At 40.5% G+C, this 18,254-nt stretch overlaps 1 protein-coding gene across 1 annotated transcript in view; it reads right to left on the bottom strand.

Annotated features, from left to right (window-relative positions):
• Nucleotides 1-18,254, bottom strand: part of RAB18 (RAB18, member RAS oncogene family) — a 34,555-nt gene that overhangs the window by 7,746 nt on the left and 8,555 nt on the right. Inside the window, exons 3-4 of the mRNA XM_084782185.1 lie at nt 5,109-5,170; nt 259-331 (exon numbers count right to left, since the gene is read on the bottom strand). Of these exons, the coding sequence (XP_084638311.1) occupies nt 259-331; nt 5,109-5,170 (135 nt within the window). The remainder of the gene's footprint in view (nt 1-258; nt 332-5,108; nt 5,171-18,254) is intronic.

Raw genomic sequence — 18,254 nt, 5'->3', positions numbered from 1 at the left:
ATGTGGGTTAATATTCAATTTCAACATGGTTTTTAAAACAAAGGTAACAGTCTTCTTTGTAAATTTACATACAAGGGGTTGAAAGAAGTTAAGATTAATGTTTGATAATATCAAATAAAGTCTATAACTTAAAAGTACATATATATAAACTCACACACATAAAAAAGTAGCCCTAAGGAAAACTGAAATACTGGTCTTCCTAGATTAGAAACTCCAGTGGCTAGTATTTTGAACAGTATACTGAAGTGAAATACTTACCTAAGATAACTCCCTGTGCACCTCTGTAATAGCTGGGAGTTAATGTTCTGAACCTTTCTTGACCAGCTGTGTCCTGAAAACAACAAGCAATTATTACTAAGGAAAAGCGCAGCAAAATATACAGCACATCTCCAGTGCTATTGAACATATTTAAGCAAGTCAAATAAGACTATTAAAAACACTTGAAACTTAAACACAATGTATGTTTAGTAGTAAGTGTTACATTACTAGGCCATCCCTACAAAACACAAGTGAAGGTTTCCAGACTTAAGATTTTTTATCACAGATGAAACAAATTTCTTTGAAAGTCAGGATTCTTAACTTCAGCTACACAATCAAATGTTCTGGGAACATTTATGTTTAATCTCTGACGCTTCTGACTGAATCGATGTAGGCTAGGGGTAGGAAAGAAATCTTCCTAGGTTATCCTGATGAAGAAATGAAGCTGAGGACCACTGATTTCTGAAGAGAAATGGATGAGAATCCAGGAGGGTTTACTGGGAGGAGTGGAGGAAGGGAAACCTGTGGTCAGGATTATGAGAGAAGAATAACATAAACAAATGACAGTCTTCCTCGGCTACTGTGCTGAGGAGGTGAGGCTGAGGACCACTGACTTAAAGAGAGACACAGGAGCATCTTATTTCACAGAAGGGAGTTTAAAGTTATGCATTTAAAAATGCTATATAAAAGAAAACATTACAGTGGGGGAAAGGAAGAAGGGAAGAGGAAGAAAGAAGGGAAGGAGGAAGAGGGGAGGGGGAAGGGAATAATTCCATCTCCTTCCAGGCAGGAGTCCCTCCTGGTCTTCTTTCCAGCACCCCTTTGGTTCTATTTCAAAGTACCTAGGATCTTACAGAGCTGCATTTGGCAAACTGCTATTTCAGCCTATTATAATCTGCATTATAAAAGGCTTTCTAAATAAAGCTTTAAAAACAGTCAGGGCCATCCATCTACATATCATTATATGGCCCAGTTTAGGGTGGACTAAATATTTACTATCTGGCCCACTGATGGGAGGTAACCTGGACGACAGTAAAGGCACACATCAAATCTCATCTTAGCTGCAGGATCGCTGTGCAAAAGTAAGTTTTGCTATGGGACAAGCACAAGCTCCTGCATACATAAAAAGTGTCCGTAAACTCTAAAAAGTTTGTAAGATTGGAGAGGAAACTTCAAACAGCAACAAGAGATGACAGCAATATGGGATTTCTTTGTCTGGACAAAGAAAAGAATGCTGTAAAACAGAGAGTGTCTGAGGAAAGTCTCACAAGAAACATATTTAAGAGACTGAAAATCACTTCCAGCATACAGAGGTTTGAACATAAGCCATTCTTTCAGAACTAAATGTACCATGGTTGCTCACAAATTCACAGCAGCAAGGACACTAACCCTAGTTCTGCTACATTTGTTTAGATGAAAATGTGACACAGTTAAACTTTCTGAACAAAAATTGTAGTAGAAACCCAATTTCTCTCTTCAAATTCCTCAGGCTTCCGAGTTTCTTGCAAAACCTCCCTCTCGCTTACAATCATTCAATTTGCACACATGCTTCATCAAGCAGACTGACTTCTAAAGCAGATTGTGACCGAGAATAATAGAGGTGACTTCTAATAATCATGACACAACTATGACGACCGATCAAGACTCAGATTTGTAAAAGAGGTCAACTAGGAACCATGATACAACTTAAGTGTCTAATCCTACCACCACAAAGAATGTAGTGGTTTCAATCCACTCATACACAAAGCAACCAAATACAGTTTTTCTTGCCATGTTCGGCTTATGATTTTTAATTACACATACAACCTATTTCGTTGAGAGCCATCAAAAATATGTATCATCAAGTGGTCACAGACTTAAATCTGCATATCTATTTAAGATAATCCAATTCAGAAAAATGACACAGAGGCTAGACAGACGGTTCATCAGGTAAGAGCACGCGCTGCTCCTGCAGAGGACCAGGGGTCTGTTCCTAGCATCCATGCAGTCAATCACAATAGTCTGTAACTTCAATTTCAAGGGAATCTAATGCACTTTATGGCCTCCACTATGCACCTGGTACACAGAAATATATGCAGGCAACCACTCATATACATAAAAGTTATACTGTAAAAAGACAAGTTATTTGAGGAACATAGTCTAGTAATTTACTTACACACAAAGAAACAACAAGTTAGCAGCATTCAATATCTACAATACTGGGATTCTTAGAATTCCACCATGGGAAGCATTTAAATACTCCAGTTATTTTGTTTTTTGTTGTTGTTTTTCCCTTGTTTTTGTCTTTGTTTTGAAAGAGAAAAAGGAAACAGAAGAAAAAGCTACTGATAGCAAAACTGTTGCACAATTTAAAAAGTTTCACAAGACCAGCTGTGAAACAGAAATTTTTAATAAATTAATTTCTAGACTTAGCACAAGGCAATCTAGTATAAACCCTGAGAACAACTTAAAAAACGGCCTTCAGGCTAGATGCCTGCATTTATCCCAGGGTCCCAGGGTAGCAAGAGAGAACAGATGCAGTTCCTGACCTACACGCATCCATGCTGTGGCACTTGTGTGCCTTCATTTACACACACACACACACACACACACACACACACACACACCATGTAATTTTGACAATTTGTATGTGAAAATTTAACTGAGATAGTAAAGCCTTGGCACTTTAAAATTCATTTATATAAATTTTTGGTATGATAATTTTGGGGGTAAAATCCAAAATCCTGCACCTTAGCATTAGACTTTATAATAACTGTGTACTAAATAGTCAGACATTAAACTTTTGCTGTGATGGTCTTCAAAACTAGAAATGTTACATATACTAACATCTTTGTTCAGAAGAGGCCAATCCTTTTGTGTGTTATAGTTTTATTTTCTATTGGGCAAGGCAGAAATTAGAGATTAAAGATAGATATGGATTAAGCCCAAGAGCTAAGAAAGCCCGACAAAAGCTAAATAACAGAATTCAAAGTGTCCAAGTAGGGCAAGTATGTGGAAGGAAGAAGAGCACAAGCTCTCGGAGGCTGCGTGGTCATGGTGAGTGTGCACTTTGGAGGCAATGGGGCAGGGCTGCCCAGCTAACAAGGAAAGGAGCTCACTCACTGTATTTCTATAAACAAGTTTCAGCAAGGTTAGGGTAAACTATGGACTTAGACGTTTCTTATACTGTCTGGAAGCTCATCTCCCCCAAACATGACTGATGCTCAGATGCTGTAAGAAAACAAATGACTACATCAAATAAATACTAACAAGGTTTTGGCAAACTGCTTAAAAACAAAAAATAGGCTCTTTACTTGGCAAAATGGCATATGTGTATATATATAATAGCCTTGGCATTTTTATAAGTATGTTTATTAATAATAACACAGTAATTAAAGGTAAACTTTTTCTCCACTGATTTCCTATTATATTAATCCCAGTATTATGTTATGGTTACAGGGAAACCAATGTTTCAAAAATATAGATAAGCCTATGGCAAAGATGCTTCTCCAACAATACCTTTAGCCTTTTAATGAAGCATGAAGTAGAAAATAAATGTACAACAAAATAAAAAGAGCCCTCCAGTACAGAAAAATCTCCTTGCAGCCAAGGGCCAGAGCTGACTCCTGTGTTCGCCTCACAAAGCAGTAAGTGACAAGGGAAGAGTTAGCAATCCTACCATGAAAACATGGAATGCCACAGCTTAATTCAGAAGCAAGGATGTGTGAATTATTCAATACTTTATGATGTCAACACAGCAATTTTCAGAATGTTTGCTGTTAAACATTGCTGTTCTTATTGATATTAAATATATGTGGGGGAGGGGCAAGTAGACAAACAGTTCAGAACCCCTCAGGAAGATGAGTTACATCACACAGAGGACAGCTGCTGCTCAGTCTGTTCCTGTCATCTGAGACAGCAGTTCTCTTTTAAACACTATAGTGGGGGGGGGGGCATGTTTCACAACAACCTTCCTGACACTCTACAGGAAAATTTAAAACTCTGTTCTATTTTGAATTTTTCTGAAGGCATTATACATTTCAAAAAAAAAAATTTAAGTCCTCTACCCAATTACAGTTATCACTGTTGTACACCCTTTCAGTAGTATCAAATCTCCCAAGAAAAATTATTTAATACAAATTGCCTATTCACCTCTAAAACACTAAATAAAATCAGTTTCTTCTTTGTTACAAAGTACTAGCTGGGAAGACTGTACCTCACAACTGCCTCTAACTGCAGTTCCATGGCTTTAGCACCTTCTTCTTCTAATGTCAGGCACATACATCGTACATAGATATGTAGGCAACACACCCATAAATGTAAATTAAAAATAAAATACAATAAATAAAATATGTTAGTAGGCTAGAGTGATGGCTCAGCTATTAAAAGTACTAAGCAGCTTCTGGTGGTTCAAATGAAAATGGCCCCCACAGGCTCATAAGGAGTGGCACTATTAGGAGGTGTGGCCTTGTTGTGTCACTAGGGGTGGGCTTTGAGGATTCAGATGCTCAAGCCAGGCCTAGCGTGTCTCTCTCTTCCTGCTGTCTGTTGATTCAGATGTAGACTCTCAGCTCCTTCTCCAGCACCATGTCTGCCTGGATGCTGCCATGCTTCCTGTCATGATGACAGCAGACTAAACCTCTAAAACTAAGCCAGCCCCAATAAAACGCGTTCCTTTCTAAGAGTTGCTGTGGCTACAGCATCTCTTCACAGCAATAAAACCCTAACTAAGATACAGCTCTTCCAGAGGACCTGAGTTGGGCTCCCATAGGTGGCAACTCATAACTTTCTATAACTCATGTACAGCATGGTATACAGACATACATATACATAAAAATAAATTTTAAAAAGTACATTTTAAAAATTCTTACCCATATTGCAAGTTTAGCCTTATTTCCATCCACTGAAATAGTTTTCACCTTAAAGTCAACACCTTGAAAAAATGAGAATGTTGGTAAGTCATCAGTAAAATATGATTTTTACATTCATTATAAAGAAAACCAGAAAAAAAAAGGCAAAATATTTTATTAAATGCCTAAATTCTGTAAATTCTAGACCAGAGGGCTGAAGGTATCCAACAGAACAGCTCAGGATTGGTGGTGTAAGTGGGAAGAAGAGCTTTAGGGTTGAAGATACCTAACTGTGCCTCTGAAAAGGGAAACTCAAAATCAGTTCCGATGATGGTTGTGCATACTGAAAATCAGCAGCTACAAGTGAGTAGTAATCCAAAAATGAGTGGGCCTGATTGTGGATCATGGCTGCTTGCAAGGGAGTGCTGTCTACTCATGACAAGGACTACATCTATGAACTCTCCAGCAATATGGCTGCCTGACACCCCAACACTAAGTGGGTAACATTCTACGAGGCCCTGCTGCAAGAGGAAGACTACAGACAGTCAGCAGCTGCTGAGGGAGGAAGAACTAACTGGCTTACTGCAGAGACAAAGCCTCTGACAAGCCCCAATCCTACCTGGTCAGCCCTAAGCATATGTGCACAAAGGAAACACTGACTGAACTCAGGAGACTGTGTGCGTATGTAACAATAATGTAAGTAGTCATGAATTCAGGAGAGGGTATGGGAGGCGCATGGGATCAGTCTGAGAGGGAAAGGTAGAAATTATGTAAATACAACATACTCGTGATGGAATTATCAAAAACTTAAAGTAGATGCTGTCTACCACGCTTAACTACTAATGCAGATTACCTCTAAGTAACCAGTAAATATGTGAAAGGGCCACTAACTCCTTGTCTTATGAACTCTACTTTTTTCCCTATGCAATGATCACTTGCAATTCTATTTTTTTTAATGTGTATAAGAACACATGCCAATCCCTCTACCAGTTTTCATAAGAGAAAAGATCTTTGGCTTAAGTTCTCTGAAAAGCTGCTATGGATATTAAAAAGAACTTCATAAAAAAACCAGGGAAGAACACAAAACACTCCTTTCCAGCAAAGAGATCTGACATGTGCCATCTGTCCCACGTAAACAGTGACTGCCTACATTTAAAAAAGAGCATCAGAAATAATATGCAGGCTATTCCACTGGCCAGAGGAAAACATTAGCTCAAGACGAGATCCTATGAGTTTGTCACAATAAATTCAGAACAGAGACAACTAAGAGAAGAAGCACCCTCACGTACTAAATGCCTTCTTTTTATGTTTTTGTTGTTGTTCGAGACATGGTTTTTCTATGTAGCCTTGGCTGTCCTGGAAATCATTCTGTAGACTAGACTTGCCTCAAACTCAGAGATCCACCTGTCTCTGCTTCCCAAGTATTGGTATTAAAGACGTGAGACATTGGGAGGATCCGAGATGGCAGGGCTGAACAGACACCGTGTCTGATCAGCAGAACAGCACTGATTACACAGCTACCTAATGACCAAACTGAAAACTACAAAACACCAGTGCTGGTGATCCCCAGGTGAGAGGGGTCCACACTGTGTGGAGCACGGGTTGGTCTAGCCTCAGGCTACCCCTACTAATCCACAGCAAAGTCCTTGGGTCCCTGCAGGCACGGGCACAGGCTCCAAGGACTAGCCACATGCTTGGCAGGGTGCACAGCATCTGAGCTCTACATCTCAGACAGAGATGGGGGCTACAAAAACCACCAGCATCTGGGTCTTCTAGCTCAGAGAGAACCCCACAGTCTGGGACACAAATGGATCTAACCTCAGGTCACATGGCCAAGCATTATGTGCACAAAGGACCACAGAAAGTTATCTGGTCCACGTAGGCAAGGGCATGGGCTCCAAAGACTAGCCACACGCCTGGTGGGCACACAGCACATGCACCTGTGGGCCTCAAAACACCAGTGTCTGAGTCTTCCTGGTCAGAGGAGACAACACGGTGTGGAACACAGGTAGATTGGATCTCAGGTCACACAGCTGGTCCATGGAAAGTCCCAAGGTCTGATCTCAGGTCATCCATTTGATACACCTGAAGATTCCCTGGTCCCTGCAGGTCTCCACCTATAGCCACTTGGCAGATGTCTTGCAATCCCTAAGAGACCACAGATGCCAGTCCAAAATACTATACCTAGCAAAACGGTCAATAACCACAGATGTAGAAAACAAGATATTTCATGACAAACACAAAATTAAATGGTACCTATCCACAAATGCAAAGCTACAGAAGACACTAGAAGAAAACTCCAACCAAAGGAGGCTAACTACACACTGGAAAACTTCACTTTAGCAAAACAAAAATTAAACAAGCACAAAAATACACTACCACAACCAACATAAAAATAAAAGAACCTAACAGTCACTGGTCATTAATTTCTCTCAAAAGCAATGGTCTCAACTGTCCAATAAAGATACACAGACTAACAGAATGGATGCATAAACAAGACCTAACATTCTGCTGTATTCAAGAAACATACCCCAGCTACAAAGATAGACATTACCTTAGAGTAAAGGGCGGGAAGAAGGTCTTCCAAGCAAATAGACACAAGAAGCAAGCTGGATTAGCCATTCTAATATCTAATAAAATAGATTTTCAACCAAAATTAATCAAAAGAGATGAGGAAGGACACTTCACACTTATCTAAAGAAAATTTAACCAAGATGGTATCACAATTCTAAACATCTATGCCCCAAGTACAAGGGCACCCACATTTGTAAAAGAAACATTACACATCAAAGATATTCATTGTGACCAAGTAGGCTTCATCCCAGGCATGCAGGGGTTCTCCAATATATGGAATCCATCATTGTAATCCACTATATAAACCAACTGAAAGAAAAAAATCCATAACTATCTCTGTAGATGCAGAGAAATTACTTGACAAAATCCAACGCCCATTCATGTTTAAAGACTTAGATCAGGGATACAAAGCACATACATAAACATAATAAAGGCTATATACAGCAGGTCGATAGCCAACATCAAACTAAATGGAGAGAAACTGAAAGAAATTCCACTGAAATCAGGGACTAGACAAGGCTGTACACTCTCTCCATATCTCTTCAATAGTTGAAGTTCTCATTAGAGCAGTAAGACAACAAAATGAGATCAAAGACATCTACATAGGAAACGAGGAAGTCAAAGTATCACCTTCGCAGATGACATGATAGTGTACATAAGTGACACCCCCCCCCAAAAAAAAATCCACCAGAGAACTCCTACAGCAAAGGGGCTGGATAAAACATTAATTAAAAAAAAAAAATCAGTAGTCCTCCTGTAAGCAAATGACAAACAGGCTGAGAAAGAAATTAGGAAGGAAAACTACATCCCTCACGATAGCTACAAATAATATAAAGTATCTTGGTGTAACTCTAACCAAACAAGTGAAAGAATTGTATGAAAAATCTTCAAGTCTCTGAAGAAAGAAATTGAAGAAGACAAAGAAGATGGAACGATCCCTCATACTCGTGAATCATAAGGATCAACATAGTAAAAATGGCCATCTTATCAAAAAGCAATCTACAGATTCAATGCAATTCCTACTAAAATCTCTACACAGTTTTTTACAGATCTTGAAAGATCAATTCTCAACTTCATATGGAAAAACAAGAAACTCAAAATAGCTAGAACAATCCTGTACATAAAAGATCTTGCGGAGGACTCTCCATCCCTAATCTCAAGCTGTACTATAGGGCAACAGTAACAAAAACAGCATGGTACTGGCCTAACAATGGAATCAAACTAGAGACCCAGAAATAAACTCATACACCTACGGACACTTGATTTTTGACAAAGAAGCCAAATCTGTACAATGGAAAAAAGAGCATCTTAAACAAATGATGCTAGTCTAATTGGATGGCTACATGTAGAAAAATGTAAATAGATCCATATTTACCACCCTGAACAAAACTAAAGTCCAAATGGATTAAAAACCTCAAAGTAAAACCAGACACACTAAATCTGTTAGAAGAATAAGTAGAGAAGAGCCTTGAACTCATTGGCACAGGAGACAACTTCCTGAAGAGGACACCAATAGCTCAGGCTCTAAGATCAACAATTAATAAATGGGACCTCATGAAACTGAAAAGCTTCTGTAAGGCAAATGACACTGCCAACAGAACAAAACGACAGCCTACAGACTGAGAGAAGATCTTTACCAACTCTACATCTGACAAAGGGCTAATATCCAAAATATATAAAGAAGTCAAGAAATTAAAAACCACCAAACCAAATAATCCAAGTAAAAAATGGGGTACAGGGCTGGAGGGATGGCTCAGAGGTTAAGAGCACTGGCTGCTGTTCCAGAGATCTTGAGTTCAATTCCCAGCAACCACATCGTGGCTCATAACTATCTACAATGGGATCAGGTGTCCTCTTGTGGTGTGCAGGCATACATACAGGTTGAACACTATATATGTAATATGTAATAAATAAATACATCTTTTTAAAAAATGGGATACAGAGCTAAACAGAGAATTCTCAACAGAGGAACATCAAATGACCCAGAAACACTTAAAGAAATGCTTAAAGTTACTAGTCATCAGGGAAATGCAAATCAAAAGTACTCTGAGATTCCATCTTACACCTACCAGAATGGCTAAGATCAAAAATTCATGTGACACCACATGCTGGCAAGGATGTGGAGAAAAGGAAACACACCTCCACTGCTGGTGGAAGTGCAAACTTGTACAACCACTTTGGAAATCAATCTGGTGCTTTCTCAGAAAATTGTGCACAGTGCTACCGCAAGACCCAGCCATACCACTCCTGGGCATATACTTGAAAGATGGTCCACCACACAACAAGGACATTTGCTTAACTTTGCTCATAGCAGCTTTAGTTGTAATAGCCAAAATTTGGAAACAACCTAGATGTCCCTCAACCAAAAATGGATAAAGAAACTGTGGTACATTTACACAATGAAATACTACCCAGCAATTAAAAGACAAGGAAATCTTAAAATTTTCAGGCCAATGGATGGAACTAGAAAAGATCATCCTGTATGAGGTAACCCAGACCCAGAAAGACAGGCATGTTAGCCCAACATAGATGTCTTCCGAGAGATTCAACCCAGCGGGGGATCAGGACAGATGCTGGGACTCGCTACTGGACTCTGGGTGTGTGCTGAGAATGGTACGGGAGGATGAGGGGGAGATGTAAGGACATGGAGGGCTCAGGAGCCCCACAAGGAGACCATCAAGGCCCACAGATCTGGACCCAGGGGGCCTGCACACACTGTTGCACCAACTAAGGACAATGCACACAGTGAATCTAGACCCCCTATTCAGATATAGCCAATGGACAGCTCATTCTCCAAGATTGTGGGCAAAGAGCAGGGACTTCCTCTGACATGAACTCTGGTGCCCCCCCCCCCAATTTGATCACTTCCCCTTGGTGGGGAAGCCCAGTGGGCACACAGAAGAAGGAGAAGCAGGCTATTTGGATGAGACTTGATAGAGTGTGGTCACATGGTGTGGGAGGAGGTCCCCTTCTATCAGAGGTCTAGGGGAGGGGTATAGGGTGGAAGAGGAAGGGAGGGTGGAAATGGGAAGGTACAAGTGAGGGGATAACAATCAGGATGTAATCTGAATAAATTAAAATAAATTTAAATAAAAAACATAACCATGAAATAATGAAAAGTTATAAACGTATATAAAAACAGATGTGAACCATCACACCCAGCATAATAAATGCATCCTGATAAGTAAAAAAGTATATCACTAATACACTAGTATATTAATAATCTTTTGAAGTTTTCTGATAATCCATTACATATTTAAATTTGGTAAAAGTAAGCATTTTATCTAGTCTTCCTACATGAGAAAGATCCAAAGATATATGTATGCACATGAGTGCATGGCGTGCGTGCGCGCTCTCTCTCTCTCTCACACACACACACGCACACGCACACGCACACACACCATCTGATGTGCTGAGTTTGAAAAAGAAAGGAATTGATCAAGTTATGCTTCAGAAAAGCAAGCAATAATTATGAAAGGATAGTGCTGATTAAAAACTAAGGAACAGACTTTCTCCTACCCAGTCATGCAGGAATTCTCAGGCCACATGCTTACTGAGGAGCTATAGGCAGTCCAGTTGCTGGAGGAGGAGACTGGTTCCCTTTGAGGATGTGGTGACTGGTAGTATTTCCATGTTCTAGTATAAGCCCCACGCCATATGGACTTAGCATGGAAACAAAATCAAGCAATAAAACCACTCATCAGGAGGAAGATCATGCTTGGTACTGGACATCTAGCCAACTTCCTGGGCCAAGAGAGGTCATGGGCTTTAGAAAATAATCTCATACCTGCCCTTTGCTAGGCCAGCATAAGTCCTTACTGTTAGGTCTCAAACCCAGGGCAAGTCTCACTCAGTGCCTTGGCTCCTCCCAGCAATTCTCAAGCCATCCTCTGCCCTAAACCTCTCCTTCCTGGGAACTTGGCTTCCACTTCCCTTCCACCCAGCCTGATCCCTATGGAACTCAGCCATTTGTCTCCACTGCTCCCATGGTCCAGTTTAGTCTGCTAGCTATGTCCAGTCTGGACTCTTCCATCTGCCTGTTTTCTCCCTATATCTACAATAAAAATCTTCTCCATACTTCAGGAGTAGTCATGTCCTCCTCTGTTTATTTCATTTTTTTCATTAACTTACCACATTCTAAATCTCATCCTCATGCCCACAGATCAGTGTAGCTACCACTCATCATTAACGAAACCTCTCTTTACAGCAAATGGAGACTACCACCACCAAAACAAACAAACAAACAAACCCCACAACTGGACAAAATGCAGAAATCAATAGCTCACAGCAAGCCCAGTCCCAGTGGCCACATCTACATCACAGCTCTTGTCTTTATGACTCAGGGAACACGGAAGAAGCAGCGGCAGAAAGAGTTTAAGAGCCAGAATACTAGAAGTCTGCTGTGATACCGTCTCTCCTAGAAATGGCTGTATAACAAGACCGGAACAACAGTCATATCAATGGACAAGTCAATTTAGAAAGGGAAATTGTTATGGGATCCCATGACTAGAGACAAAGAACTATCAATAGGCAACTGATGACTGACTGCTGAGAGGATTAGCTTCTCTCAGAGATGAGTCCCCTTATTTGAGGTCTATCATCTTTAAACTCAGCCTTGGAGGCCAAAAGGACAAATGAAGAGGAGCCCATACAGAGATTCTGATGGACTCTGAACTGGACAATTAGAAAATCCCTTCTGTTCTGGCTCTCCTGGTTGCCAGCCTAGGACTTATAATGCTAGTATTTTTTGCCTTTATTTTCCCCTTGCATCTCTTACCAGTCATCAAAAACTTTCTTTCCTCCCAACAACTGGCAGCTATATAAATAAAACAACTGGTGAACTTTTGGGGTCTTTTAGATAGGAACACTAGTGGTGTACCTCAACTGCCACTGCCATTCAGCTCTAAGAAAGCATTACCCCAGTTGCCTAATGGCAGTTAGGGTTACCTCTTGAGAGATACTGACAACAGGAGGTAGAAACTGTCTAGGCACTTTAGGGTAACAAGACCCCCAAAGAAAGGCCACTGGTTTTCTTCCTTGAATAAAAGCTAAAAATGTCCTTGGTCCTGTCCTGCCTGTCTGAGCCTCTGAGCTCAGATCTGGTTCCTAAATAACTTTAGAGCTACCTCTTCAGAGGGTGAAAATGTTAGACTGGCCACAGAAGCCCATTTGGGGAAAACACTTTATGGTCAGTGGAATCCCTGGCCTGGGTGGAGACCTAATATTCTCGCTGGGTCTGTCCTGAGGAAGGGATCACGGGACCACTCCTGGGAAGGCAGAGTCACCTTAAGCCACTAAAGAGATAAGCAAAGTAACTGTTCCTTTAATAAGATAATAAGCTTCTCCCTCCCAGAATACCTACCTCCAGCACTGTGCTCAGCTTGGGAATCTGGCCCAATTTTCTGAATTGCCAGTAAGGCATAACTTCTTTTCTTCTATCTCTTTTTAGCATGCTTTCCCAACAAGCTTCGCCTTCTCCAGCCCGTGGGGCTGCCTTACACCTTTTCTAAAGCATCCCTCCCTCCCGTGTGGCTGCTTGCACCTGTGGCTGACCTGCACACTTGTCTGAGTCACAAGGAAGGCTTTTCTGACTATGTCCTCCATTCTCCTCCTCCATGAAGCTGCTGACCTTCACAGCTTGCCTGCCCTGGGGTTTTCTTTTAAACTCTAATAAAACTGATAAAACTGTCCTTGATCTTAAAAAAATAAAAAATTTAAAAAAATTTAAAAAACCAATAAACTAGACTAACAAAGAGGAAATTCAAATAAAAGGTAGGAAGGTTGTGAGTATTGCAGATGGGCAAACCTCATCTGAAGGACAGAATTGCTTGTGATTCTGGGATTCCTGGGTGGGGGCTATCTGTGGAGTAACATCATAGTGGTACTCAGCTGTAGATTTCTGTGCCCTTCAGATTTCTCATTTTTGGATCAGTGATACTAAACTTCTGCCGCTAATTTTACAGAAGGAAAATTAAATTAAAAACTGGACAACAAATGGGATAATTTAGATAAGTGAAAAAATTCCTAGAAACACAATTTGCTAAAATTGACTCAAAGAAATAGAAAATCTGAACAAATTAAAAAACTAGTAGAGACTCAATCTGTCATCAATCAAGTTTACTTACAGAATGCAAGGAGGGCTGAATACATTAGTAAAATGAAATGGGAAAACATGATCATTTTAATTGACACAGGAAAGGCGCTAAACAAAAGTCAATATACTTTCATGATAAAAAACACACAGCAAACTAGAGATAGAAGAGCATTTCCTCAAAATGATAAGGGTAGTTGTGTTTGTCATTTCTGTTGCTGTGAGAAAATAGCTGAGATAACACCTTAAAGTGAAAAAATACTTCCTCTGGCTCACAGTTCTGGTGGGTGAGTGGTTACTTAGCTTACAGTGTTAGCCATTGAAGAGACACAACACCATACCAGCGAGCACGTAATAGAAGAAGGTCTTCAGCTCACAGCAACCAGAAAGCAAAGGGGCTGAGGCAGGCAAAGGGCCCAAACAGAAGATGAACTTTTCTGGTGGCCTGCTTCCCTGCCTTCACAGGTTTCCACCATCTCCCACTAACATCAAATTGTGAATCTATCAGTATACAGATCCATTGGTTAGATCAGAACCCTTCTGATCTAAATACCTCCCAAAAGCCGAAACCATCTCACTCACAGGCTTCTGAGATCCAACCAAACAGCAAACTCACAGCTACTGACACACTCAATGGTAAAGTACTGGGTGTTTTTCTCCAGAGATAAAAGCACAATGACACCAACTTTTACCACTTTCATTATACAAACTAGCAAAAAGAAAAAAAAAAAAAAAGAAATTACAAGAGCCACTTAGAAAGACTGTATATTATATATATAAAGTGTACACACACACATACACACAGCTAAGAAAGAGTTTTAGATATATAATATACACAAATATATTTGTTAAATATAATTGTGGACAGCACTATAATATCTGCAATGAAAACCCAAAGAATACACACAACTGTTAAAAAAAATAATTCCATAAAGGAATGGCATCAAGGGATATCACAACACATAAAAGACAATCCTCACCAACAGGAAAACATTTATCTGGTAAGAGATAAAACCAAGCACATGTCTAAGAACCTCTACAATAGAACAACAAAATTGCCTAACTCAAAAAAGAGCCACCGCAATATATCAACAAACATAAATGGCTAATAAACATATTAAAAATATGCTCAACTTCTCCTGCCCATTAGGGGCATGCTTGTTAAAAACCACAACGAACTAGAACTTTACACCTATTTCCATGACTAATTCATATTTTTTTAAATGCAAAGTAGTAAGTATAGACAAAGCTGTAGAGAAACAAGAACTGTGCACAAGTGCTGTTGTGAAAAACAGATCAGCATTTCCCCACTATTAAAAGTACAGATATCATATGGATAAAGGCAGCAGGACCATACCTAAGTAGAGACCCAAGAGAAGTGACAGCAGAGACTCAAGCATATACTTGGACAACACAGTCATTAGTGGTACCATCAACAACTGCCAAAATGTAGAAGCAACTCAAGTCTTCATCAGTGGATCAATCGATCAATAAAATATAGTACTTATAGTCAATGAAACAATATTTGAATGTAAGAACAGAATTGGGTACTGGCTCATGCCACAACGTGGATTGGCCTTGAAAACATTTGGTAAGTGAAATAAGCCCAATACACAATTCACAATACACAAAGCACAATTCCACTTGCATAAGACAGCCAGAGTGGGCAAACTTCCCAGAGACAGAAAGTAGAATAAAGGTCTCCAAGAGCTGCAGGGAAGAGGTAGTAAAGTTGTTTAAATGATCTGGAAATCAACAGTGTCAGAACAGTGAATGATAAGTGAGATATATGTGTAAAAATGGTTGAAATGGTATGGTTTGTGTTCTGCATGCTTCATCACAGGATAAATACAAACACTGCCCTCCATAACCACAAAAAGCTAGTAAATGGTTGGCCCAGAGAGTCCAGCTGGAGGAAGGACCTACTAAGGAAACTCAATCTGCAGTGAAATCTAGCCAGGAACATCTCTGAGACCCCTGAGTTCAACTAAATTGGTTCTAAACAAAAATCTTACACAAAACTGAAGTGGACTCTTCCTTAATTCTTTAGTTCTTTTCTAAGTCCTATATTACACTGACCCCAACATCAGAAAAAGATGAGTTAAAGAAAACTATGACCAATGTCTTTCACAAATACAAATGGAAATCCTAAAAAGAAACAAAACAAAACAAAAAACACAGATGTACTTAATGAATTTAAAAGTATGTGAAGAACAACAAAAAACAACAACCATCTGATTCATCTTAGAATTGGGAAGAAATAAAGCGATGGACCCTTTACTATGCTAAACTAAAGATCTGCTCAGCAGAGAGTAGAAAACCATGCATTTCTGAAGAACTATCTCTATAGCTCTTGATAGAAGAGCATTTCTTCACCTGATAAAGGGTATCTACGAAACACATACAATTAACATCATACATAAGTCAGGGATGTTTTCCCTTATTGTCAGTTATGAGTTAAGGACATAACCCTCCCCCACTGCAAATGTTTATCCAGGACAGTCAGATAAATAAAGATCACAGATTGTAAAAGAAGAATATAAAACCCTAAAAGAAAAGCCAAAGTCCTCTTAGAATTTACAAGTGTCACCATGCCTCTTAGTTAGGGTTACTCTTGCCATGACAAAATTAAATAACCAAGAGAACTTGGAGAGAAAAGGATTCATTTCACCCACAGTTCCATCTTCAAGAGCAGTGAGGACAGGAACCTGGAAGGAGGCAGGAGGTAATGCAGAAGCCAAGGAGGAGTGCCATTTGCCAGCTTGCTGCCCAGGGCTTGCTCTTCCTTCCTTCCTTCCTTCCTTCCTTCCTTCCTTCCTTCCTTCCTTCCTTCCTATATGTCTTTCCCTTTTTTCATTATTTATTTACTTTAAATTCCAGTCAGAGCTTCTTTTCCCTCTTCTCCTCCCAGTCCTTCCCACTCACCTCTCCTTATGCCCCCCCCCCTTCTCCTCAAAGAAGGGGAGGCCTTCCATGGATAGTGTATCAAGTTGTAGTAGCACTTGGCACATCTTCTTCTAGTGTGGTTACACAAGGCTGTCCAGTTAGAGGAAAGGGATTCAAAGACAGCCAACAGAGTCATCTGACCACCAAGCTGTACATCTTATACACACTATATGTGTGTAGGGGGCATATCCCATGCATGCTCTCTGGTTAGTGGTTCAGTCCCTGTGAGCCCCTAGGGGACCAGGTTAATGGATCCTGTAGGTTTTCTTGTGGTGCTCTTGACCTCTCTGGCTGTTTCAACCCTTCTTCCCTCACTTCCATGAGATTTCTCAAGCTCCGCCTAATGTTTGCCTGTGGGTCTCTATATCTGTTTTCATCAGCTGCTGAGTGAAACCTCTCAGTTGACAGCTATGCTAGCCTCCTGTCTGCAATGTTTAGCAGAATATTAATAATAGTGTCGGGGTGGGCTCTTTCTCATGCCATAGGACTCAAGTTGGGCCAGTCATTGGTTGGCCATTCCCTCACTTTCTGCTCCCTCTTTATCCCCTGCATCTCTTATAGGTCAAAGAGATCTTGTGGGCTAAAGGCTTTGTGGTTGGGTTGGTATCCCAATCCCTCTATTAGAAGTCTTGCCTAGTGACAAGAGGTGAACATTTCATGTTCCATATCCCCAACTGCTAGGAGTCTTAGCTAGGGTCACCCTCACAGATTTCTGCTTTCTAATAGATCCTAGGACCACTGGCTGATCCCAACCACTGTGGGCTGGTCCTTCCCACATCAATCACTAAGAAAATGACCTGTTGGCTTGTCTATAGCACACCTTATGGAGGCATTTTTCTCAAATGAGGCTCCCTCCTCTCCAATGACTCTAGCTTGTGTCAAGTTAACAGAAAACTCGCCAGCACACTAAAAAAAACAGGTTGGAAGGTACAGCATTACTATTTGAAATATCAACAGTATTCCTTTTTATCTCTGTACCCTCCCTCAATCTACAGTACCCGCCCTCAATCTACACTACCCTCCCTCAATCTACAGTACCCTTCGACTTGCAGCCATTCTTCTGCCTTAGCTTCTCACATGTTAGGGTTGCGGGTGTGACTACAACTGGCTAAGAGAATTTCTACATGTCAGTAATAAAGGGAAAACAAAAATAAACTCCCGCCACTTAGAACAAAAGCCCATGGACCACGTAGGGTTAACTCTGACAAACATGTGAATGACCTTGTGATAGGAATGAGAACTGTCCCCCACAACACCATTTGTTTAAGCACTTCAACCCCAGCCGGGGAGGTTATGGTGCTAAGGGGAGGGACTCCGCCTGGTGGTACTATCTAGTAGGTTAGGAACCTTTAGGAGCTAGAGCCCTGCTGGAGGAAGAACATCACTGGTGGTAGGCTTTGAGACCTTATGACCTCTCACCACTTCCTATTCGCTGTCCTCCTGGGTGCTGGTGAAATGTGAGCACCCTCTCCACCTTGCTCTCTTTTTCTTTCCCCCTCCCCTACTTCTCTCTGTCCCTCTCTCTCTTTCTCCTTCCTATTCTTACTGCCATGTCT

This window comes from Acomys minous (assembly GCF_964271855.1).
Source record: "Acomys minous genome assembly, chromosome: 5".
In the NCBI taxonomy this organism is placed as follows: Eukaryota; Metazoa; Chordata; class Mammalia; order Rodentia; family Muridae; genus Acomys; species Acomys minous.
The sequence above is the reverse complement of the archived record's forward strand: the minus strand, read 5'-3'. Positions and strand labels throughout refer to the sequence as shown.